Raw genomic sequence first — 25414 nt, 5'->3', positions numbered from 1 at the left:
CTTATATCGTATCGGCTAAAAGAGAGAGAGAGAGAGAGAGACAGACAGACAGACAGAGAGAGAGACAGAGACAGATATAAAGCGGGGTGGATACAAGTAAGATGCTAGACTATATAAACGCCCCACCCATTCTCTGATATAGAGACCTAGGGCTATCCACAAGAGTTGCAAATAATGATGCAATGGTTAAAAATTAATAATCTTGGAAAATGTCCCGTGTTCAGCAAGCCTATGCTGCAAAACATTGAACCTCAATTCAACATCGGTCCCTCTGAGAAGTCTCAAATTCCTACGCCTTCAAGATTTCTTCTTTTTTTTTTTGGATTACTTTAGTAAAACAGAAGTTGTTCCATCAAGGTACCCATAACAAATGAAAAACAATACGAAGAAAAAAGACAATTACCATACCTTCAAACTGTTCGAAAGGATTCTCATTATGAAATTATTCAAATTAATATTAGAGTATTCATTAGAATATATTTTAAAACTGCCCCGTATACGCCTTTCTCTTATTTAGTCTTGTATATTCTATTCCAGTAAAACCTACAGGTTTTTGTTCTCTCTCTCTCCTTTTATTTTCTCTATTTTATTTTTTCATACTTGTTCTGTGGCTTTTTAAACATCATTACTGTTGCATACCTTGTCTCTGTTTTATTTGACAATTTCCCAGGTGATCGCCACCTCTTCACCTCATACACCTATTTTGTTTACTACACTTAACCCTTATCTACAACCTCCCCGCCCCTTATTTTATACCTCTATCCACCGGTTCTAGGACACCTACCCCCTGGACAACCACCCTCTGGTTAACCACCCCTAGTCAACAACCCCCTATAGCACAACTACCCCCTAGGGCAACCACCCTCTATAGGACGACTAAATGTCCAAGATCGGTTGAACTTTTTTAGACCCCTTTTTTTTTACCTCGATCGATTACATGTATGTGCCCCCCCCCCCCCCCCCCCCCTCCAAACATCAAACTCTGGCTACGTGCCTGCCTAGCGGTAGTTGTCCTGGGGTAGTTGTCCTAGGGGGTAGTTATCCTAGGGGGTAGATGTCCTAGTTCCTAGGGGTGGTTGTCCAGGGGTAGGTGTCCGGATACGCTCCTCATCCCCTCCTCATTCCCTCCCTATCCCCTCCCCACCCCGTTTTGTTTCCGTTGTCAAGTATCAAAAACTTTCATCCAATCAACTTTTAAACTCTCACTGATCACCTGACCAGCTGACCGGAAGGTTCCGATAGCTCGTCTACGACCAGCCAGCTGAGCAGCGATCGATATTGCATGTAAACAGTCTAGCTAGATGCAGATGTGAGCGGTAAGGCACTTCTTAATTGCTGCAACAAATGATGATTTTTATCTATCTTTCTTGAAATCAGGTATGTAAGGTGGCCTTAGTTTGATAATATTGAGTTATTGTTCGTTTCTGTCGAATGCCAAGGTCCTGTCATTCAGTGATAAGCCAATTGTTGAGCATTTTGTATTTGGTCGGACGAGTCTTTTGTTTGTGCTGGCATGACACGGCCGAGCAAGCCATGACATTGGCATTGCATTGTGATTGTGATGGTTTTAGTACACGTACGTTGCATGCATTTAACAATACATACCGGTAGTTCTGCACGTAAAAATGCCGAGCTTTTAGTTTTGGCTGTACTCTGTAGTCGCATGCACTGTGCATGTATGACTGAGGTGGACGGGATTTATTTGCTGGAAGGAACATATGTTCAGCCTTTGAATAATGGCTGGAGTGGAGTGGGGGCTAGGACTATAGAAAGTCGAAGTGTTTGACTGTTGTCCATCTCATGTTTGTTGTTTGTTTGTTTGTTGTTGTTTTGTGTTTTTTTTTTTTTTTTTTTTTTTGGGGGGGGGGGGGGGGGGGGGGGGGGTGTTATACTGTTAAGAGGCTGCATCTTGATTGCACATGTTTCATTCAATGTTTGTTAAAGGGGGTGTAGCATGGCAAATACTTGTTAACGTGAACGCATGGTTTTGATACACCGTCAGCGTGCTCTAGCGTTCGCGAAACAGACTGAAGTTCGATCTCCTTTGCGCTTCGGTTATACTACAAGATTTCTTAAAAATTACTGACAATAACCCTAACTGGTTGGTTGGGTCATTAATTGCCTTACCAATTGGGACTCTAGCGCATTGACTTTGTTTTGAACTCGGGACCTCCCAATTGCGAGACCACTGCTCTTCCTCCGAGCCATCGCAGCTCCTTAAAGCCTGTCTGCACTAGTTTGGCCAGGAGGGATTAGACCTTCCTGCATGGTCACTGACGGGTGGTTATCTCATCAAATCAGCTCTCAATTAACATAAAGGGGACCATGGGGGACCAACGGTCATCGATTACATTAGGCATTGTTTGCTATAATAACAATGATAATAATAATGAATAATAACTTAGGCTTCTATTGCTCATTTCATTGTCAGAGAAAATAACAATGCACTTTACAACAATAAAACAACAAAATTACACATAACTACTAATTCATGAACTAAAGACGTATCAAAACAAAAATCATCATGAACATCAATTACAGAGAAATGAAAGATATACACTGTAGAGGGCGCAAGTAACTTTAAGTAGTGCAGTGGGGCTTTAAGAGACACACTATCTTATAAGGTTATCCAAGAATCTTCAAGATGACAGGAAGCAGACTATTTCTAAGGGTGCGTTCAAGCTATTTTTAAAGCTAGAATCACAAACATGAATCACAAATCAAAACACCTTTAAAAAACATGGTTACTGCGGGAGAGCGTTCAAGCAATTTTTCATCAACGCTGATTCTCGCTCATTTCAAGCCCACCCACTGCCCATCACGCTGTGCAGTTTGACACAGGAAGTATAGGTCAACTTCGCCGAATGCTTTCTGAATTTGTTTACGGTCGACTGTCGGCCAAACCGGAAGCAGGCCACGATAGTGACGTTATGGAATCATGAATGAGATGCTCAAAATAGATTGTGAAAGTCATTGTACTTTATTCTTTACAATAGCATTTTGGACCATTTATAAATTGATTGTTAAACAAAATATAACTGAGATAGACAAGAGAAAAGTTGCTTCTAAACAAAATTTCCATAGAGAAATTATGAAAAGAATGGAAAGTAAATCAAACATAAAGATGACCAGAAAGCTTTTCCCAAAAGAATTGTTAGGTGTTATTTAAGAAAAAAAAGAAAAAAAGAGAGGGAAAAGTATAATTTTTATGTTAATTATGATTCAATTGCTTTGCAAAGAAAAATTTAATTTCAATTCTCTGTTATGATAATAATAATGTTTTTGTGATTATGTAAATTTGATATGTAGTATTGTATCTTTGAATGTAACCATGTATATATCAATAAATCCTCTGATGAGGCAAAGAGAAAAAAAAAATGATTGAGATCTCCGTTCGTTCAACTGATTTTTAGCAACCATGATTCTGCAGTCTGATTCCTTTTTTTTCAGCATTTCGTGTTTGCATTTTTAAACATGGAAACAAATTGTTTCAAAATCGTTGAACGCAACCGTGTTTTAAACTAAACGTCTTTGAAAACCGTGTTCTAGGGTGAAAAAGTGTCTCTTGAACACACCCTAAGAAGAAGAAGAACATGGTCAGTGAAGCAGATTTAACTGTCTGTATGAGGGCCTTAATCTGATAATGATAGATTTGACAAAGGAGTAAATCTTGGTTGATGACATAAAGGGTAATTTGGTTCTTATAAACCCTTTCTTTTCTTAAAAAGTTGGTCAGCAGATTACTGGTCATGGGTAGGTACATGTACACTGTAATGCATTCATTGGAACCCTTGTGTAGGTACTATACACTGCACATGTACATGTATGTACACTACACTTTAGGTCCAGGAGTTAATGATACGTCTTCTTAAACTCTTTTCCTTTAATATAATCATTCTAAAAGCTCTACACTGTCTCATAGCTGTTGAGTGGTACATCGTACAATTTTCACTCACAAGTCTGTTGCAAGATAAAGCTGCATGACTGTACTGACAGCATCTTGAAACATCAGGGTGGTGAAGAAAGTAACTCTGGTCAGCTGATATTGCAGTTGCAGGAGGCAGTGAACTCTATTATTAAAAGAGAAGCGATTATTTGTTGATTGGTGGTATTCCTTACAAAATGTGGAAAGCAGGATTGTAGTGGGCGTGCAAGCATCTAATGTACATGTACCTGCAAGAACCTTGAACCTCTGAGACTCCAAAACTCAGTGGCAAGCCTTGTCTTCTCTGCTCCTCTTCGGACTCGCATACAACCTCTTCGACTTGAACTCCATTGGCTGCCTGTACGACAGAGAATAGCTTTTAAGATCCTACTACTGGTCTACAAGTCTCTTAACCACCTATGTCCCCCGTACATAGCTGACTGCTTGGTTCGTCGTCCTCGAGTCCGAAATACCCGCTCATCATCATCCATCTGGCTCACTCAGTGTCTCTCTAAGAAACGTGCTGGTGAATTGTCTTTTCCATCGGTTGCTGCAAAACTGTGGAACCAACTACCTACTGCTGTGCAGACGGCCTCATCTGTTGACCAGGGGCGGTATTCTGAACCCTGTGTTATCTCTAATATTGTTGTATCTTTGGAGATAAGATAAAGTTGGTATTCTGAACATTGTTGTAACTTTTGTGTTATCTTTTGTTGTATCTTTTCTCTCATCTTATTGGCCGCGCCTGCGCTCATACTTTGGTGCGCTTGTAATTGTGCGTATTATTAATAAAGTGGCATTTAATCCTCATTTGCATATGCGCACGGGAGATAATATGTCGAGATAATTGGTATTCTGAAAGTTGTTGTATCTTTTATCTTATCTTATCTTTCATGGTATTTACAACAATATTTACAACAGGTAGGGGGCTGTTGTATCTTTCGTGGTGATATAATGGCGGCAATATTTTTTGCCCAGAACCAACTTCTTGCCAATAGACGAGTTAGAAAAACATTGTGTGTCGACCGGAAACATCACAGATGAGAACTTTTTAAGAAATTACATGCTAGAATATGACGATTTTATAGTGCTCTCATCTCAACCAATATAGTGAAAGCATTTGTCTTCATGATCCACATGCCACAGCGCATATCAAAGACGCGCGTACTAAATGCTCAAAAACCTAATTACGCCCAAGATTAGTATGCGCTAGGCGCATCTTCAGATATGGCATAAAGTATTCCTATTGGTTGACCTACTTATCATGCTTATATAAAACAGATTTTGATTGGTAGGGTCCATAGAAATGGGCGTGTCAACAGTGGTAAAAGATAAGATAGAGGCGGTCCTTCTAGAGATAACACAGGGATAAAACAATGTTCAGAATACCAACTTACAACAATATTAGCGCTGTGTTATCTCTGGAAGATACAACAAAAGATAACACAAAACTTACAACAATGTTCAGAATACCACCCCAGTTCAAGAAACTACTCAAGTAACATCTATTCTGCTAGAAATTATTTTTTACCAGCCTACATGTACCTATGCTTTACTGATCTCTGAGAAGTGTCTAACTTTCGTTTTTAAGTGGCCCAAACATTGTGGAGCGTGTGTGCAGCGCTTTGTAACTGCAAGGAAAAGGCGCTATATCAAATATCTTTTGGATTGGATTGGATGGACACTGACATGTGGTGCCTTTGTTGGATGAGTTTCTAGTTTTATTCTTTGCAAACTCTTGGAACAAGACCTGCAGTGGCTGTGTAATTTAACCTTCTGCACGATTCATTGAGCGGTTACCGGTACTCTAAGATATTTCGCATTTGCTGAATGATTTGTAGCCTTTTGCTACAAGACGTGTGCATATCATCTGTAACCCACAAGTCACTACCCAGAAGTCACTACATTGAAAAGAAAAAAAGTTTGTTTTTTTTCCCATTAGAAAAGAAAATGGATCAGAAAGGAAAGAAAGATGAGCAGATAAGTAAGGCAGAGGAAGAAAAGGAAGAAGAAAGTTTTGCTGGGATGGAGAATAAAGAGAAGGAGATAGAAACAAGAGATATGTCTATGGAGGAAGATACGCTTGGAGAGGAGGAGGAGCAGGGAGATGGAGAGAAAGATAAACCAGAAGAATCAATGGAAAAGGAAGGAAACAGTTTTGATGGAATGGAGAATAAAGAGAAGGAGATAGAAGCAAGAGATATGTCTATGGAGGAAGATACGCTTAGAGAGGAGGAGGAGGAGGGAGATGGAGAGACAGGTAAACCAGAAGAATCAATGGAAAAGGAAGGAAACGGTTTTGATGGAATGAAGATTAATGAGAAGAGGAACGAAATAAAAATTATGGAGGAAGACGAAGAAAGGGAAGGGGAAATTCTTGATGCGATGGAGAATAAAGAAAAGAGGATAGAAACTACATCTGTTAAGAAAGATACCCATAGAGAGGAGGAGCAAGCAGAACCAGAAGAATCAAAGGAAAAGGAAAGAAACGGTTTTGATGGAATGAAGATTAATGAGAAGAGGAAAGAAATAAAAATGATGAAGGAAGACATAGCGGAAGAGGGAGAAAGGGAGAAAGACAAAAGAGAAGAATCAGACAGTTTTGCTCAAATAGAGGAGGAAGAGAATGAAATGGACAAGAAGGGTGCGCAGAGTGAAAAGGACAGGAAAGAAGACGAGAAGAACGTGGAAACAGAAGAAGAGAAAGACGAAGAAGACGACAGTTCAATAGTTACTATTCCATCTTGGATCTTTGAAGATGCGAATAGCCAGCAAGATGATGTTACACGTAAGCTCATTAATATGCAGTCATTGAAAATCGGCTGACCAATAGAAATAAATATGTAACATTTACAATATGCCATGGGTCTATTTGTTACTGTATGAAATCAGGGGGGGGGGGGGAGGGGGGGAGAGAGGAGGGGGCGTGAAGTATTTGTTTGTTTTTCTTCCTCGGGCATTGCTTGATTATTTTCCCATTAAAATATATTTGGGCAGGGGTAGTGAGGAGGGGAGGGGGGGGAGGGGGTAGTAAACATTTTCATATTCATTTCTCATGGCAATATGAATACAGGAATCCTTTTAAAGCCCCACTACACTACTTATAGCTTCTTGCGCCCTCTATATACATGTAGCAAACGATGCCTAATCGGTGCCTGTTGCCCCCCCCCCCCCCCCACCCATAATCTCCTTTTTTCTTATTAAACAAGAGCTGGTTTGATGAGATAACCACCTGTCAATGACCTTGCAGGGAGGTCTAATTCCTCCTGGCCAAACTGCAGACAGGCTTTAAATGGATGGACGCATTCCTCTCAGCGGTAGGACTGTGTTATTAGTCAAACAATCAATTGAAATGCAACTGAAGTTTGTTTGTTCTATGACGCATGCACACCACTCTGCAGTGGAAGCCGGATTTCAACAATGAAGGTTGAATTGATTCAAAATTTCAGAAGATATTGCAATTGCATGTGTATATCGTGTTTGCTTTCACTTTTGCCATCCAAAAACATCATGTTTTGTCAATGTACTTGATTTTATCTGTATGTCATGTTTGAATAGATCTACGATAATTTGACTAGAAATTTCAGAAGATATCGCATGTGAATATCGTGTTTTGCTTTCACTTTTGCCATCCATAATTATAAACATTATGGTTTGTCAATGTACTTGATTTTATTTATGTCATGTTTGAACAGATCTGCAAAAAAAATTAACTTTCGTTTTCAAATCTCCTCTCTTCTTGCCTGTGTTTGACCATGGTTGTAATGAGATTCACACAGCACATTGCTTTCATCATGCGATCATGAGTGTCGTAAACTGACATAATGGCTATAACAATTTCTATACACGATATCCTGTTCAAAACATGCTGCTCTGGTGTATGTTGGGTTGTACACTTTTTTTTTGTATAAATGTTGACATGAAATTGGTAACTGCTCGCAATTATTTTGGCCAGAGTCTATGGCAAATAAGTGCTATTGTATCAAATTGTGTCCAGACTCCAAATGATGTAATGTTTTTCGACACCTCTTCACTGTACAAAAATTGATGATTTTATACCGGCACAAGTTAAATTAAAAAAGTTAAATTAAAAAGGTACCGGTAAATAAAAAAATCATCATCTTTTGTATCCATTGGAGAAGAGGTACTGTACATGTATAGATTTAATAGAGTTCCATACATGTTGTATGTCATTGCACAGAAAATGAGAATATGATACCAGCTAGTTCTGAAATGAATTTAACGTTTTTTTATGTAAGTTCTGAAATGAATTTAACGTATTTTATATAAGTTCTGAAATGAATTTAACGTTTTTTAATATAAGTTCTGAAATGAATTTAACTCTTTTTTTTATATAAGTTATGAAATGAATTTAACACATTTAAATAAGTTCTGAAATGAATTTTAACGGTTTTATATAATTTCTGAAATGAATTTAACAGTTTTTTTTTTAAGTTCTGAAATGAATTTAACATTTTTTATTATAAGCTTTGAAATGAATTAAATGTTTTTTATATAAATTCTGAAATGAATTTTTATATTTTTTAAAATAAAAGTTATGAAATGAATACCATGTTTTTTTTACATAAGTTCTGAAATGAATTTACCGGTAATTTTTTTTTATAGAAGTTCTGAAATGAATTTAACTTTCTTTGACAGGAGGAGCCAGTCGTTCATCATCGACCGAAGTTAAGATGGAGTCTCCCCGATGCAGATGTTGCTCCTCGTGGCATCCCTGGTTCTTCATCGGTCTAGGGTGGCTACCCATCATGGTCGGACTCCTTCTCTGCCTCAGCATCGTCATTCCGTAAGTACAAATCAATCAGTATTACCTGACTCAAATTGGCAGCAATAGAGTTTGGTTTCATTCGTTCATACTTGAGATAAAAAGAAAGTGTATTACCTGCACAAATGATGGTTCTTAGATACCTGTGGATTAATTTGTAGAGGATCACCCAAAGGACTATTTAGGTCTAATTAAAAAAAATATATAAAAAAAGATCATAAATTTTAGCTCCTCAAATTGCCACCTGATTCTGAATATATGGAAATTAAATGATCTACGATGTGGTATCAATGACTAATAAAAAGTGCAAATTGATTAACCCACTAAAAAAAGTTCAGAGGTCTGAATAAATCAGGTCCCTGTTTCATAAAACTTGTTATCAATAACAAGTTTCAATAACTGTTATAAGCTACTGAAATTGTGGTATTTGATTGGCTGAGAGCAAATTTGTCATAGAAATTTAGCATTTGTTATTGATAACAAGTTTTATGAATCAGGGCCCCGCTTTGCCTCCTCAAGTTGGCGCCTATTTTATTGCATTTTTGTCCTTCACTCATACCAGGGAGAAAAGTGCTATTAAACAAAACTAATGAAACAAAATGAAAACAAAACACACTTCGGCTTCTTCAAATAGGCACAGTACATGCACATGTATTTTATTTTACTTTCACTTTCAGATTACATTCCAAGGACAATATTAAATGATCAAGTACCATATGAGTGTTTAATGACCAATGAAAAGTCCAATGAAAATATCCAGAGGTCATAGATCAGTTTCACCTCTTGAATTTGCTTTTTTTTTTTTTTCTCTCTCTCTCTCTCTCTCTCTCTCTCACTTTCTCTCTCTCTCTCTCTCTCTCTCTCTCTCTCTCAAACCCTCTCTCTCTCTCTCTCTCTCTCTTATTTTCTCTCTCTCTCATTTTCTCTCTCTCTCTCTCTCACTTTCTCTCTCTTTCTCTCTCTCGATCGATCTAATATTGCACGTTCATATCTAGTCAAAACCAGTGTGCATCAAATGTTGAATTGCCAATAGTATACCAATAGTGAATGGCCATGAGTGCAATGGTACAAGATTTTGCACGAGGTATTTTCTCAGTATTTTCAAATTAGAAATTTGATAGATCTAAACAGTCCAATGAAAATTTCCAGAAGTCAAATAAATCAGTAGAGTACTTGAGTAAATGTCTACAGAAACTGAATCTAGTTTTTATGTAATCTACATGTATAAAAAGTTTTTTATTACTACAAATATTTAAAGGGGCATTGATTTATTATTGTCTTTCAAATTTTAATGCAGGTAGTTTGTACATGTAGATCCTGCTCTGTACATTGATATTTTTATAGCTCCTTTGTTTAAAAGGAAGTTAGCTTTCTGGTCTATTGGGTTTTGATAGCCTTGTTTATCGTGAAAGGAACCTCTCGTGAACTTTGTATTTCAGTTTCTATTTCACTTTCTATTTCCTTCAGATACTGTATAGCTGTTGGCTTAAAACACGTGTCACCGGGGTTCCCCTATATCAGGTAAGCACTAGTCTGTCTGCAAGGCTCAACATTCATTTTTTCTGGTGATGGTTTTGATGGTTTGTTTTTACCTGATGACTTAAAAAGCAGTTAAGGGGGGGGGGGGGGGGGAGGGGATTAAACAAATATATATTAATTTATAACGTGCACATATCCAAAACTTTCGGATCTAGGCCTCCCAATTAATGAATATGCAAGTTACATAGAAAATAGCTGAACAGATAATCTACAATAACGGTGTTCACATGATGGCAATTTTGGTCGGCGTAAAGGTTGTGTTTTAATAATAATAACAATAATAAACAATGAAAATAATAATCTTTTAAAGTCCACTCCTAATTTTATTAAGTTAAACCGAAAATGGAAATTCTTTTTGCCCAATTGCTTGTGAGCCCGGCAGCCACTGAGCAGCGCCAGCTCGACGTTGCTCTATCCCTTAGGGCTAGTCGGCGTAAATATGGTAAGGTCTGAACGATAGTCATGTTAAATAGCTATGCCCACCTTTACGCCGACTGATTTACTCCTGAATTTTTGCAGGAGTAACACGCTAACACGACTAGAGGGTAGCGTAAGTTGACCGTGTGGATGCTCTCACTTGGCACTCAGAGTATCTGTGACTTTTCACAAGGGTTGTTTGTTTACAAAAATAAAAAATGAAAATTAGATTTTGCGCAGTTTAGATGCGGAAGCTGGGTTGAGGTCTACTAATGCGAGCGCCACCACTTTTGGAAGTTACGCTGTGTAAGACTGGGTCGTTGGATGGACGTGTTAACTTAATCATGCCAAGTTGGTCGGGGTAAGAGCATATGGACAACTAACGGTGTAAGTCAAATATTTATAGAATATTTATTGCTACAGGGCTAAATACACCGTCTGAACATGGCTATATTGTGAAAGTCAAATTTTAGTGAAACAAATATGTTTTCAGCTGTGTTTAGAATTGTTCTATGGAATCTAACTTCCTGAGATAAGAAAGCTAGGAAAGTGTTGGTCTGCAGGCATATACATGTAGAAACAATTTTGACACTTAACAGAAATTCATAAAGTTGTAAGCTGAGCCTAACTTTGTCGGTCTACAGACTACAGACTAAACAAAGGCTCAGAAGTGCACTCTACAGCCTTTATTACAATTGAGCTTTTTTTGCCCTGAACTTTCCTATTTAATTGATTGGCCATGTATAGATAACTCACTATCTCTTTATTACTGAAACCAAATAAAGCCTCACAGCAACTTTGCATGTATTTGTGATGTTACTGGTACTCTTGACAGTGACAAGCCTTATCTTTCTTGCTTGTTTGTCAGATGCATGGTAAACTTTTTTAATTCTACAGCCGTATACACTGTAATTTAGATTTATTTAACCCTGAACTTTTCCATAATTGATCGGCCATACAGAAACTTCATTATCTATTATCTGAAAACCAATAAAACCTCTCAGCAATTGCACATGCATGTACATGTCATTTTTACAGGTACTCTTGGCAGTGACAATCAAGCCTTATCTTTTTTCCTTGTTTTTCAGATGCATGCTCAACATTTTGAATTCTACAGCCATACAATTTAGATTTTTGTGCCTTGAACTTACCCATAATTGATTGGCCAAACAGAAACTTCTCTATTGATACTGAAAACCAATGAAACCTCTAAGCAACATTTATTGGCCATACAGAAACTTCACTGTTGATACTGAAAACCAATGAAACCTCTAATACTCTTTTCACACTGGTTTTGCTTAACCCCGTACTTTGCTTAGCCCCGGACTATCCTTAACCCCGGACTATTTTTTTGGCTTTTCACACACGCTGTTTTTAGTCCCGTACTAGCGCCTATTCCGGAATAAGAAAATTCCCGCTGTTCTCACTGCATTTCGTTAACCCCGGATATCGTGTATGTTATGATTGGACATACTTCGCATCTGGCCAGCTGCGATACGCTCCATTTGCGTAGTACCGGACTATTTTTCGTTTCTGTTCTCATTCATTTGCTTAGCACCGCAATTGCGGGGTTAGCAGGAGTTAGCACCACAATTGCGGAGTTAGCCCTGCTATTTTGCAGGGTTAGTTAACCCCGTACTATAGGTGGGGTTAGCCAACTTTAGCCCACTTTGGTAAAAACCAGTCTGAACAGAAAGTGGAATAGGCTTAACCCCGTACTATAGGTGGGGCTAAGACCCCCCTTAACCCCACCTATAGTACGGGGTTAAGCAAAATATTGCCAGTGTGAAAACAGTATAAGCAACTTTACATACATGTACTTGTGATTTTGACTGGTACTCTTGACCGTGACAGCTAGCTAGCCATATCTTTCTTCCTTGTTTTTCACACGCATGTTCAACATCTTGAACATGCCGAGATGTCCCTATGCATGTACATGTATGTACCAGTAACATTTAAAATGCATCATTGAGACCCTTTTAAAAGACAACAATACATTTAAAAGCGCTTGAAAAAAACCCGTCACGGGGAAAAGAAAATGGCATAAAGATATCGTGTGCTCCATATTTCTGCCTGAAAGCGCCTATGATCATTAGGGTAATTCTTTGTTGCACATAGATAAATATAAATACTTTTTACCGCTCATTTACATGTACCGGTACTTGTAAAATATGGTTCCTGTTTTGTCATGATGGATTTTTTAGATGGCTTACTAGGATATGTTTGAATAAAGCTTAATAATTTATGTGACTTCTTCACTATACAAACATCCATTTCTGTTGCATAAAAGCTTTATGGTTTCGCTGCTAATCATCATGATCCTGATTGATTCATTGTTTCCCCTGTAGTGTACGTGCCAAACTTGAAAAAAAAATACAGGTGTGTGCTTTCACAATGCTTGTCCTGAAAATAAAAGGACTTTGGAGTCATGATCCTAGCTACTTTAGGGTTATGACAAAAAAAAATTATCCATGCGATTTTTTTTGGATATAAAGAAGAAGTGAAGATGGAGGAGGATATTGAGGAAGACAAAAAAGATGTAAGAAAAAGAAGAAGAATAAGGAGGAGGAAAAGGAAAAGAAGAAGGTAAGGGAGGGAGGGAGGAGGGAGGGAGGAGGGAGGGAGGAGGGAGGGAGGAAAGAGCTAGGAAGGAGGGGTGGGGAGGAGGAGGAAGGATAAGAAGGAGAAGAAGAAAAAGGAGAAGGAGGAGGAGATGAGGATGAAGAAAAAGATGTAAGAAGAAGAAGAAGCAGTAGAACAAAGGAGGTGGCAAAAGCTTTGAGGAAGAAGAAGAACAAGGAGGAGGAAAAGGAAAAGAAGAAGGTAGAGGAGAGAGGGAGGAAAGAGCTAGGGAGGAGGAGGTGAGGGAGGAGAAGAAGAAGGAGAAGGAGAAGGAGGAGGAGATGACGAAGAAAAAGTAGTAAAAGAAGAAGGACGATAAGAACTAGTGGTATTCATAGTGCAAATCTCAGCACATGTTTCTGTACAGTGCAACAAGAGAAAGAAAGAAGGAAAAGATGAACAGTTGGCCGTATCATGTGCATGCATGAAGTTAATATTTTCTGGATTAGATTGCCACACTTTACACTCGACGTACATGTACATTAATAGTCAGGTATAGTGTAGGATTAGGAGTCAAATTACATCTTTGCTGTGATGTGATATCACAAGTATCATCTTTCACTGCTAGATTTAGAAAAAATCTCACTGTGATTAATGAGCGTGACCGTTTTAAAGGGAAATAAGGCAACAAAATACAAAATGATGTGAATGATAATGATGATAACAATAAAAGTTTGCTTATGTACATGTACAGTATAAACAAAATAGTTAGAATGATAGAGTACTGATCATCATTCCCCCTATAATACAAGATGTAAATGTATTTAATAAAGTATTCAGAGTATATTAAGGGGAAATTCATTTCCTATCAAATCTGAATTGAATTTATGTTGGAATTATTACTTCTGTGTTCATATGTGTACAGGTGCTTCACTAGACACTAGTCATCATTAACTTTCATAAAGCGGGACTGCACTACTTGTATCTACTTGCGCCCTCTATATAGCAAACAATGCCTAAGCGGTAACCGTTGGTCCCCCATGTTCCCTTTTTCTTATTTCCACGCATGTAGGTCGATCCTCCTAGCCAAACTAGTGCAGATAGGCTTTAAGAGTGGATTTAAAACTTGCAATATGTACAGGTACTGTACATGTATCTCTTTGCAGTTCTAAGTATTAAAAATATCCGGTAGTTATTGGGCAGATATTTGATGCACAGTATGGAACCCAAACACACCAAGAAAAATATGTTTTTTAAGTTTTGGTGATTGCACCCTTTAGACATCATGTGTCACAGAGCAAATATACCGTACTGGGATTCCCACAAGTTCAAAGTTTGTGAGCATGATGATATCAAAGTGCAAATAATACCCTCTCATTCGATCCAGAACTTCCCTCTATATAAATACCACAAATAAATATGGGGGAATCATGGCTAAAACTAAGTTAGCTACCTACAGTACCTTGTGTGCTGGTCATGTGATCATGGTCAGATAGTGAAACTGTGCATCATCGTTCTTCCCAAGGTTTTTTCCCCATTATATGAAAAATAGTCTCCTTCTAATCTAATACCTATATATTTGTTGTTCATTTCCTTTAATAGTTGACTATTAAATGTTCCCTTTGAAGAAATTGAAAACTCCTCTAGAAAGAATACAAAAATACCATGATCAGGAACAGTCAAATCATGGTTAAAAATAGGTTTATTTCCTTGTGAGGTTATGTGATCTGACCACATATTGAAACTGTGATATGTTCTTAACTCATATTATTGTTCTTTGAAAGGGACTTTGTAACATTGTTCAGATGATAGAAAACGTTGCTAAGGTAGTGATTTCAATGTTAGATGTACCATTAGAGACAATCAGAAAGTTTCAGTGAAAACAGAGCGTTATTAATAATAAAAATTGGGAAAAACATATTTGATCGATCCCTAAATTCTCCCAACTATACTATTGCAATCAAATTAAATTTTAAGTGAATGTTTATAGGTACGGGGTTCAAATCCCAGCCCGGCACTAACGTCCTTTGGCAAGATATTAATCTACATTTGCGACTCTCCAACCCGGTGTTAAATGGGTACCCGGTAGGATGCGAAAGTTAATGTAGTTTGCTCAGCATTGTGAGCATTTGTAAAATGATGCCTGGCTGGAATGCTCCCCAGGGAGTAGAGAATGTGCATACACTGTGTGTGGGCAAGCCTAAATCCGATGACTGGGGTAATGATATATCCGTAAAGCGCTTAGAGAGATAAGCGCCATATATAAAAGCGGAATATTGTTATTATATTGTCACAAAGCAATGAATTGGCTCTATATACCATTCCAGACATTTAAAAAGGCTGTTTTATGTCCTGTTTTCATGGAAAAACAGTTGGGATAATTCAAAAATTGGTTGGGAGAATTAAACAGAAATTACTGTTAGAGGGTGTTGCACAGTGACGCCTTTCAAAGAAGACCATAAATATCTTTGTGGTTTGAGATTTCTTTTTTCGGTCATGTGTTATGGCTTTATATTGAAACTGAAAAGTGTTTACGAGTACATGTTTTTCTCAAAGGTTTTTTTCCCCTTAAAGGTAAAGACCAGTTATGGTCATGCGATTGCATTGTGAAAGAAACGTTGTTGAATCAATCAGAAAAGGTTGATCATCTACCATCTAGCATCTGCAAGGTTCTGGAATCATCAAAATGATAAGAAATTTGGCCCATTCTTTGTAAAGTTACAAGCACTATACACAGAAAGATGTATATGGGACTACCCTATATCTCTCACAGACCATGAGAGAAACAAATTTACCAAATATATGAATTAGTAGGCGGTTTCCCGGCAAATTATGTATCATCATGTATTAGTCAAAACATATTATTTCACATGATTGGTAATGAGAGCTTCCATTTCATTTTTTGAAATTGGGGCGTTTCCAATACTGGTCTTTACCTTCAATGAGCATGAAAGTATCCTATTTTGAAATACTGTTAATTCCCCAAGTTTCGTTCTTCCGCTTTGATTGAGTAAATTGGTATTGATATTGTTCATTTATCAAAGTTTGGCAAAATTCTGACAAATCGAAAAATGAGTATGAGGACCAGAATAAGAGTACTGAATTGTTACATCTACCCAGTACTTATGTACATGTATCGTAGTGAAACATGGACTTTAGCCTCTGATACTAGTAGTAGTAGTAGTAGTAGAATGTTTTTTTATTAGACAACTTCAAAATGGTAGCCCGAAAGCTAAATTACATTGCAAGTTTTACATGTATCAAAAATCATTTCAACAAACTTAGATGTGGACAAGTACACATAATACACAGTCGGCTAGATCATAACTAATTGCATATTCCTATTGACTAAAAAACGTTTGGAAAGTTGTGAAATGTGATTTTTAAGAAGAATGATGAAAATCCCCTGGACTGACAAAGTAAGTAATGAGGAAGTTCTTACACGAGTGCAAAGGAAAATGATATGTGAGATGCTGATTAGGCAGTGGAAGTTCATGGGTCACATTACACGTAAAGAAGGCCTAGAGAATCTTGCTTTGACAGGGAAAATTGTGGGAAGAAGGAGTAGGGGAAGAAGGAGGATACTTTGGATGGACAGTCTGCAGAAATTGTTGGAAGAGAGAGAGGAGTGAAAGAACTGGGAGTGGTACTAATACAGAAGGCTAGGAACCGAGGGTTGTGGAACAGCATGATCGCCGAAGTCAAACGATATGGCACTTCGAGAGAGAAAGAGAAATTATGTGTTGTAATGACATTAAGTAGATCAATGATTTCCTGTAAACATACGCTTTCACTTCCTCTTCCTGATTATAATACCTATTTCCTATTGTGACAATCATCTGTGACACATCACAACATTTTGATACTCTATCAAAAGAATCTGGATTCTAGTAGCCTGGCCAAATAAATGTAAATAAAATTGTTTGTTTATTTATTTATTTATTTCTAATCTTTTGTCAGGGTAGCCCATTCACCAATAAGTAGTGGTCTTCCATGGGGCCCTGAATAATTATGAACATATTTACATTAAAAAGCATAACATTTTATAATTAAAGTGTATCAATCACAGAAATCTCTTGGGTACTTTTAACTCTCTTTCTTTTTTCTTTTTTTAATTCCTCAACTGGTAACCTAAAAAATGTCAGATAAAGGTTTTTTAAGGTTGATTTAGCCTATAATCTAGGCGGAGTGCCGAGCTTTTTTCTTTGCTGCTAGACTAACCCTAAGCAGAACGTCTGATACGGCGAGACTACGAACCGTGAGTCGCGAAGCGGCTCACCGCCTATAATCACTGGTCTAGCTAATCAATATTCATATATATTCAAAATGGCGGATCTATGAATCATTCAACAGCCCTACCAAATAAGGTACACCTATGTTACGTTCGACCAATCAGATATAAGAAACCGCAACGAAAAAAGATTGCGCTCGTCCATTACTCGAGTCATCATGATCATAGAATCCGTGGTCGCGTAGAAAATCACAGCACAAGGGGATTGCTTGGTATATTGCACTCTTTCCAAAACCAGTAGGTAATGCAACAAAAATATCCCTGCCGGCTTCAATAATGCTACGAATAGCGGATTCCTGCAGTTCTCTGAATTTTCCATTAGGAATGCCTAGTTTGTTGGCCGCATATGATAAACTTTCTCGCAGAAGATCGTCGTCGCATGAACTACCCGTCATCTTGGATGAAGAAAATGACGTATGTCACGTGATTTATAATATGCATATGCATAGACTCTTCTCCATACGTGTTTCTGATTGGTTGAGTTCATTTCGTATTCATGAGGTTTTTTCATACGAAAAACTGCCACGGATTCATGGTCGATAATAAAAAAAACAACGTCTAAAGCTAGACCAGTGATTATAGGCGGTGAGCCGCTGGCTCACGGTTCGTAGTCTCGCCGTATCAGACGTTCTGCTTAAGGTTAGTCTAGCAGCAAAGAAAAAAGCTCGGCACTCCGCCTAGATTATAGGCTAAGGTTGATTATATACATTCTTGCTAGGTATACACAAATTATCAAAGTGATTGGTAGACTTTTATAATAATGAATTATATGCAATTGTAATAATTCATGGAGGGGCAATTATGAGTCTACAATTAAATGATTAGTACAGTGAAACCTGTCTATAAAGACTTAAAGACCACCCAAGGGAGACAAGAAGAAAAGTGGTCTTTATAGGCAGGTGCATGGTCTTTATGAACAGGTTCCTTTAAATATTGCATGTTTCAATGAGAAACCACTTTCAAGGGAAACAAAAAATGTGGTCTCTGTAGACAGGTGGTCTTTCTATACAGGTGGTCACTAAAACAGGTTTGACTGTATACTCCTTTGACCCTCAATCAGATCACCATACTGGATTTACATCTATATCCTCTTCTTCTGCGAATCCCTCGCATCAATTCGAAGAAGGGTCAACAAAATATATAACTTTTTCTGGTCCCACTATTTGAAAGCATTCGTTCCTGCTTCTCAGTCGGATCATTTAAGAGAAATCTCAAGACTTATTTGTTTTCTTTGTAATTGTTTTTTTGACAAGGCGTTGTGTGCATGGAGTTGTGTGGGATGTGAACGAGGTTGTGTACTGTGTATGAACCAGGCTTGGCTCATGCGGTGCACAACTTTTTGAATAACTTTACACAATAAAAATTACAGTGTATATGCACTTGGAGAGCAACATAATCATTCTGTTTTATTTAATAATGTAAAGCGCTTTGAGCATGTTTATGTAATGGCACTATATACATGTAAATATCAATATGTATGTATGTATATTATCAATGACCAAACCCTCTTCCTTTGTCTTTTGTTCTACAGTGACTCAGGAACCTTACCACCAGAAAGCTGTATATTTGGACAGTTATTAAACATGGCAGCCGGGCTAGGTACGTAAGCTTATCTCAGGGGTCGGTTGATGTTGAATCACCTTAACTGACAATCGGCCTGTCTTCATCAGCTTGAGTTTGCCAAATAACCCGCTATTTTCAGACTCAGGGTATTATCTCGAAGCTCAAAATTGCATCCTCACCAGACTGAAACTAGCTCGTATGAGCATTTGGGAAATAGCGGGATATTTTGGAAACAAGACCAAGATTTCTCGGGATATTTTCTCGACCAAATATCCCGCTAATAGCAACTGCGGGCTGATGAAGATGCAAATTAATTGGCTAATTTGCGATCAGGATACTTTAAATAGCGGGTTTTATTTGGCAAACTTGAGCTGCACAGGACAGGCCTACTGACATTAATATATATGTGTGTATAGTACACTTGACTTGAAATTCAAAGGTTGCATTGGTTCAATCCCCGACACGGCATTTTTGGCAAGGCATTAATCTACATTTGCCACTCAATACCCAAGAGATAAATGGAGTCCCGGTAGGATGTCTAGAGCATTATTGTTAGTAATTGCCTATGCCCTCACGGTGACCATATGATAGGAATTATACTCCCCAGGGAGTGGAGATGGTGCACATTGGGCGTGAATGAATCAAAAGACTGGGGTAATAATATCTGTAAAGCCCTTAGAGACGGTATTGCGTATTAAGTGCTATATAAATCCAGAATATTATTATTTCATGTGAAATTAAATGGTTATTCCCTAAAAGATCAAACTTTTCACCCAGTACACTGTGTTTTCTCATTTCTCTATACATGTACATGTAAAAGTTGTACTAAAATAAGTGAGTAAAGACTGGGGGGGAGGACATTATTATAGTTAATCAATTTTCAATTTTCTATGTTTATGAACTGACATAATGGTAATTTACAGAAAATATTCTTTTAAATTGTAAAAAATTGCACCAGGTTTTTTTTCTTCTTCACTGTTAGACCTATTAAAAAAAGATGTTGTTTTGCCCTTTCCAAAAATCTTAAAATCTAGGGTCTTCTTTTTATTAATTTTTTTTAAATCGTTTTTTTAGAAGAAAAAAAGTTGAATCGTTTTTTTAGAAGAAAAAAAGTTGAATTGACAAAATAGTATGTATTAAAGCGTACTAGTTTACAGAAGGGATTAGACCGCCCTGCAAGGTCACTGGACAGGTGGTTATCTCATCAACTCAGCTCTCATTTAACATTTTTTTAAAGCGGATCATGGGGGACCAATGGTCACCGATTAGGCATGGTTTGTTATATGGAGGGCGCAATTAGCTACAAGTAGTGCAGTGGGCCTTTAAAGCATTCAAAACTAAACATATATGCCCATAGAGGGAGAAAAAAAAATTATTAAATTGACCGACCGACCCAGGTGATGGCACCTTAAAGGCAATACATCATCTTTTTTTTGTGTGCCTTATAAATCTTACTTTAAAATTGACTGTGATATTGCCCAAATATTTATTACGGTACCTTTAATACGAGTACCTTATCTTTTGATTTCCTTCATATTTCCAAAGGTTTTGCAGGTATATACGTCAGATACAAGCAGGTCGAGTTCTTATCAGAAGATTATGGTTCAAGAAGAAAAAGAATGCTGCAAGTCAACAAAATAGGCCTTATGGTTGGGGCCACTGCAAGCTTTGGAATGTCAGTTGTTGCTAATTTTCAGGTAGGCATTATTCATTTTCTTGTATTTCCCTTTATAGGCATCGTTTAACAATGTTAAATCTGAGATGCATGGCCCTACCCTGTTATCAGTGTTGGTGATATGGTGTAACATTATAAGCCCTAAAAAATTGCAATTCAAAATATCAAGAAATGTCTCAAAATAGTAAAAACCTTTGAGTGACCGGTTTGCATTCTGACAATTGAAATACTACTATTCTTATCAGGTGAATGATATAATTTGCATTGAGGCACTGCACAAAGACTTCTGTATTAAATTTGGTTACATTGCCTATTGTTGCTAGGTAGGACAAACAATATGCCATCACCAATAACAATAATATCTCTTTTTCTTCTCTCTCTCTCTTTCAGATTGGCAATGTCAAATCGATCCATTTTACCGGTGCCTTTCTTCTCTTCGCTCCCGGGGCTATGTACGGTTTCTTTCAATCCTGGCTCTCGTACAAGATGCATCCTCAACATGCCTCTATCCTCGTCTGTCACATTCGTCTTTTCCTGTCAGTCATCATAGCCCTCTTCTTTGCTTCCTGTATCCTTTCGCCGAACAAAGCAGATTTTTCATTTTCAAATTGGCGACAAAATATTTTGTATTTCCATTATAATTGTATTCTGCCTAAATAATAATAATAATAATAATATTTAATTTTTATATAGCTCTTAATACAAATGTCTCTAAGCACTTTACAAATATACTAAAAACATCCTTTTGAAATGAATCCCAAATGATGACAACAAATACCACCACGATGATGATGATGAAGATGTAGAAAGCTAATAGTTATATCTTATGTGTAGCACCACAAGGCTTTGTTTTAGGCCCTTCATACTGAGAATCTTGATTGTTTTCCTTAATACTGGTCTATATCAGGTATGATTTTTACTCTACTTGCTCAGGAACTGACGACTGTAAAAAAATTAAATCTTTTCTGGGTACTTGCAGATGGGGTAAGTTTATATGGACTTTCAGAGCCATCTATACACAGAGTTTGGCCAACTTGGTTTCACTGGGTCACATTATGGCATATATTCTTTTGTTTTGTGCTTGCCCAACAAAGCAGTAGTCGCCATATTGTGTTTGTTCAAACTCTGTGTATAGATGGCTCTGTAGACCTTTATTTGGAGTTGTGGTGGAAGTGTTGTATAGTAGTTCATTGACTTAACTCTTTAGGCCTGTCTTCATCAGCTTGCGTTTGCCAAATAACCCGCTATTTTCAGACTCGGGATATAATCCCGAAGCTCAAAATTGTGTCTTCTCCAGACCTATACGCTCATCACAAACTATCGCTCAGACAGGCGCAAATAGCGGGATATTTTAGAACAAAGACCAAGATTTTTTTTGGATGTTTTCTTGACCAAATATCCCGCTAATTGCAACTGTGGGCTGATGAAGGCGCAGATTAACTGGTTAATTTGTGATCGGGATAGTTGAAATAGCAGGTTATTTGGCAAATTCGAGCTGACGAAGACAGGCATTTTGAAGCAGACATGATGGCTTTAATAGTGGTAGAGCAGTGGTCTCGTAACTGGGAGGTACAGGGTTCGAAACCAAGTCGATGCACTAGTGCTCTTTGGTAAAGCATTAATCCTCATTACCAAGTCCCTCGGAGAGGACTTTATGCTGTTTTTTACGCTGGTTGCTTTATACTTTCATATGTTTTGGGGTTGTCCGTACGTTCCCATCTTAAGATAGCGTTATCTCAAGAACCGAACGAATGGATTCCTGCCAAACTAAGGTCATGTATGTATCTTGCAGAGCCAGTGAACCAATTGGACCTTGTTCTTTTATCTCTTTCATCCCTCTCATTATCTCTCACTGCCTCTCTCTCTCTCTCTCTCTCTTATCTCTTTCTCTCTTTCTTTGCATGTAACTGTCACCTTAATCGTTCACCTATTATCTCTCTTTCTCTTATCAGTCATCTCCAAGCTACTGTAAATGTAGAAATATTTGCAGTACATTAATTGCGGATTTCGTGCAAAGATCTGCAAGCGCAAATTTTAGCACTCGAGAGAATATATAAGCATGACTTCTTATGCATGTTTTTAATGGGCTTAATGGCGTGCAAACGAATTTAAGAACCAGTGAATATGTTTCGGGGTCGCTCAGTGCGAAAAATAAATCAGGCAAGAATAACGGCGTTGACAGTATGCATTTTATTATGATTTCTTTAATTTTTAATCTTTATTATCATTTTTTGTAACCCTCCCAGGGTTACCCTGAGCACATAGTAGCGACCGTCTCTGAGTGGGTTGTGGCGATCTCTTTCCTCCTCTACTTCTTTCATTAACCTAGCAATCTTTATTATCACTATTCTTTATCCATCCTAGGGTTACGCTGAGCACATAGTAGCGACCGTCTCTGAGTGGGTTGTGGCGATCGCTTTCCTCCTCTACTTCTTTCATTAACCTAGCAATCTTTATTATCATTATTCTTTATCCATCCTAGGGTTACGCTGAGCACATAGTAGTGACCGTCTCTGAGTGGGTTGTGGCGATCGCTTTCCTCCTCTGCTTCTTTCATTAACCTAGCAATCTTTATTATCATTATTCTTTATCCATCCTAGGGTTACGCTGAGCACATAGTAGCGACCGTCTCTGAGTGGGTTGTGGCGATCGTTTTTCTCCTCTACTTCTTTCATTAACCTAGCAATCTTTATTATCATTATTCTTTATCCATCCTAGGGTTACGCTGAGCACATAGTAGCGACCGTCTCTGAGTGGGTTGTGGCGATCGCTTTTCTACTTTACTTCTTCACCTTCATCAGGGATTTTCAGAAGATAAACCTCCACGCCGAGATCAAGCACCATCTCGGCTACGATGCCCTGGTCGAAGCCAACAGCTATCCCCCAGTGGCCAACTACGACAATAGCTTTAGCGGGGCTCTGTAAATAAGCCATCCTCTGTGAGCCATCCGTCGGAGCAGCGCAAGTGCGGTAGGGTTCAACTTTACCCATTTGAAAGTCGTTTTTTCTTGGGATTTGGTTCAATAGGGGAATGTTAACCATCTGGACCCTATTTCACGAAACTTGTCATCTGTGACTAATGACTATTTTTGTTATAAGCTAGTGAAATCCTTGCTTCTGATTGGTTATCAGCAGATTGGTCACTGAGCTTTGTCATTTGTCATTGAAAAAAAGGACTTTGAGAAACTGGTCCTTGTTGTAATATTCCAGTATGGTCCATTGAAATACACATATTGTTCTTACCAATTTCTTATTTTCTTAGGGAATGTATGTACGCTTCAATGGGGCACTTTGGGCTGTCTGCTATTTACGACTCGTGTGTGATAGGGTTGAATTCCTAGATGGAAAGCTAATATTTCTTTGGGAATGGCTTTAATGGGGTGTTTTGAGCCGCGATACACCACTTAAGTTTACTTTGATTTATTTTAGCGCCTTTCCGTCTCATTCCCAAATCGTAAAACAGGTTTACTTCAAATCTTCAAATAATTGCCAGTCTTGAGTGTACCAGTACACTTCTGGCTACTTTGCAATATACATGTATCTGAAATAATGTTCAGTTTTGAATATGATGTTTGTTTATATATACCAACTCCTACAAGGCTTGCCCATTGTATTGTGAGAAAAAGGAAAAAGCGATTTTGGAAAAGAAGACAATTTATGTTGAAAGAGAAAAAAACATTTAAATTTATTTTAAAAATTATTTTCACTTGTTTAGAAAAAAAAAATCACGCAAAGTTTGAGATGCATTGGCAGTACACACCATTCCGGGGTAAATACGACTCACAGGATTTTTATATTACAAATGAGGTGTACAATCTACATACTGCTTGCAGTGCAAAATTGTCCCATATTTTGTCCATGTACTAGAACATGTTTTTTTTTTTGCTTTTGCTGCAAGAGATAAGATTGAAATGCCAATGTGACGAACAGTACCAATTTGATTTTTCTTTTTAAAGTAATTTTTCTGAAAGATATGAAAATTTTACCCTGAACACTCATGTTTCATGAAACTGTCTTCAGTACAAACTTGTATGAATTCTTTTTTTTTCTTTCTTTAGATACACGTATGTCCCATTCTCCCATTCTCCCATTCAAATGCATGTTAGTTCAAATACACATCTTTTGAAAGGGAGGTTTGCAAACTTGTACTTGGCCCAGATCCTGCTGTGGCTGCTATATACATGTTTGGTAAAATTCCAAAAAATTATTAAAAAAAAAAAAATAGGAAAATGAAAGTGTTACCTAACTTGGCCCGTTGCTAAAACGGTAATTTTTTACAGGTTTATAGGATTAGGGTAAAAGACAAAAAAAGGACAGTTTTTTGCATCGGGCCGAGTTGTCTCCGGGTTCGAGTTAGCCCGGATCCATATACATGTATGTATGTGTAGGTGCACTAAATTATGAGTTGAAGATTACCTAGCTTTTAAATATTATTACTATCATTTTGATAAAACTCTAGTAAATGTACATAAACTTAATTTGCAGCTGAGGTTTAATCATGAGTACATGTGTAACTTTAGAGAAAATCTTTTCAATGGACAGATAAATTGTTTTGCTTTCTATTTTTAAGTGATACATGAATTTGATTTTGCACCAGAAAAAATAACTATATTGCCAAAAAGTTGGGCTGTCATAAAATGTGCAATTTTGGGTTAT

General features: G+C 37.6%; 1 protein-coding gene across 2 annotated transcripts; it reads left to right on the top strand.

Moving 5' to 3' along the window:
• The first annotated feature begins 5505 nt into the window (after nt 1-5505).
• Nucleotides 5506-24805, top strand: LOC576376 (neurofilament medium polypeptide). 2 transcript variants are annotated; one of them, XM_030989163.1, is made up of 8 exons: nt 5506-6713; nt 8585-8732; nt 10179-10232; nt 19052-19119; nt 20629-20780; nt 21149-21326; nt 21666-21742; nt 23477-24805. In XM_030989163.1, exons 1-8 carry the CDS (start codon nt 5756-5758, stop codon nt 23681-23683), a joined length of 1842 nt encoding a protein of 613 aa, XP_030845023.1. In that variant the 5' UTR covers nt 5506-5755; the 3' UTR covers nt 23684-24805. The 2 variants fall into 2 exon arrangements, with proteins under 2 accessions (XP_030845023.1, XP_030845024.1); XM_030989164.1 differs by lacking the exon at nt 23477-24805 and adding an exon at nt 23123-23417.
• Nucleotides 24806-25414: the final 609 nt, after the last annotated feature.

This window comes from Strongylocentrotus purpuratus, unplaced genomic scaffold (genome assembly GCF_000002235.5).
Source record: "Strongylocentrotus purpuratus isolate Spur 01 unplaced genomic scaffold, Spur_5.0 spur5_scaffold_18, whole genome shotgun sequence".
NCBI lineage: Eukaryota > Metazoa > Echinodermata > Echinoidea > Camarodonta > Strongylocentrotidae > Strongylocentrotus > Strongylocentrotus purpuratus.
This window is presented reverse-complemented; position numbering and strand designations above follow the sequence as displayed.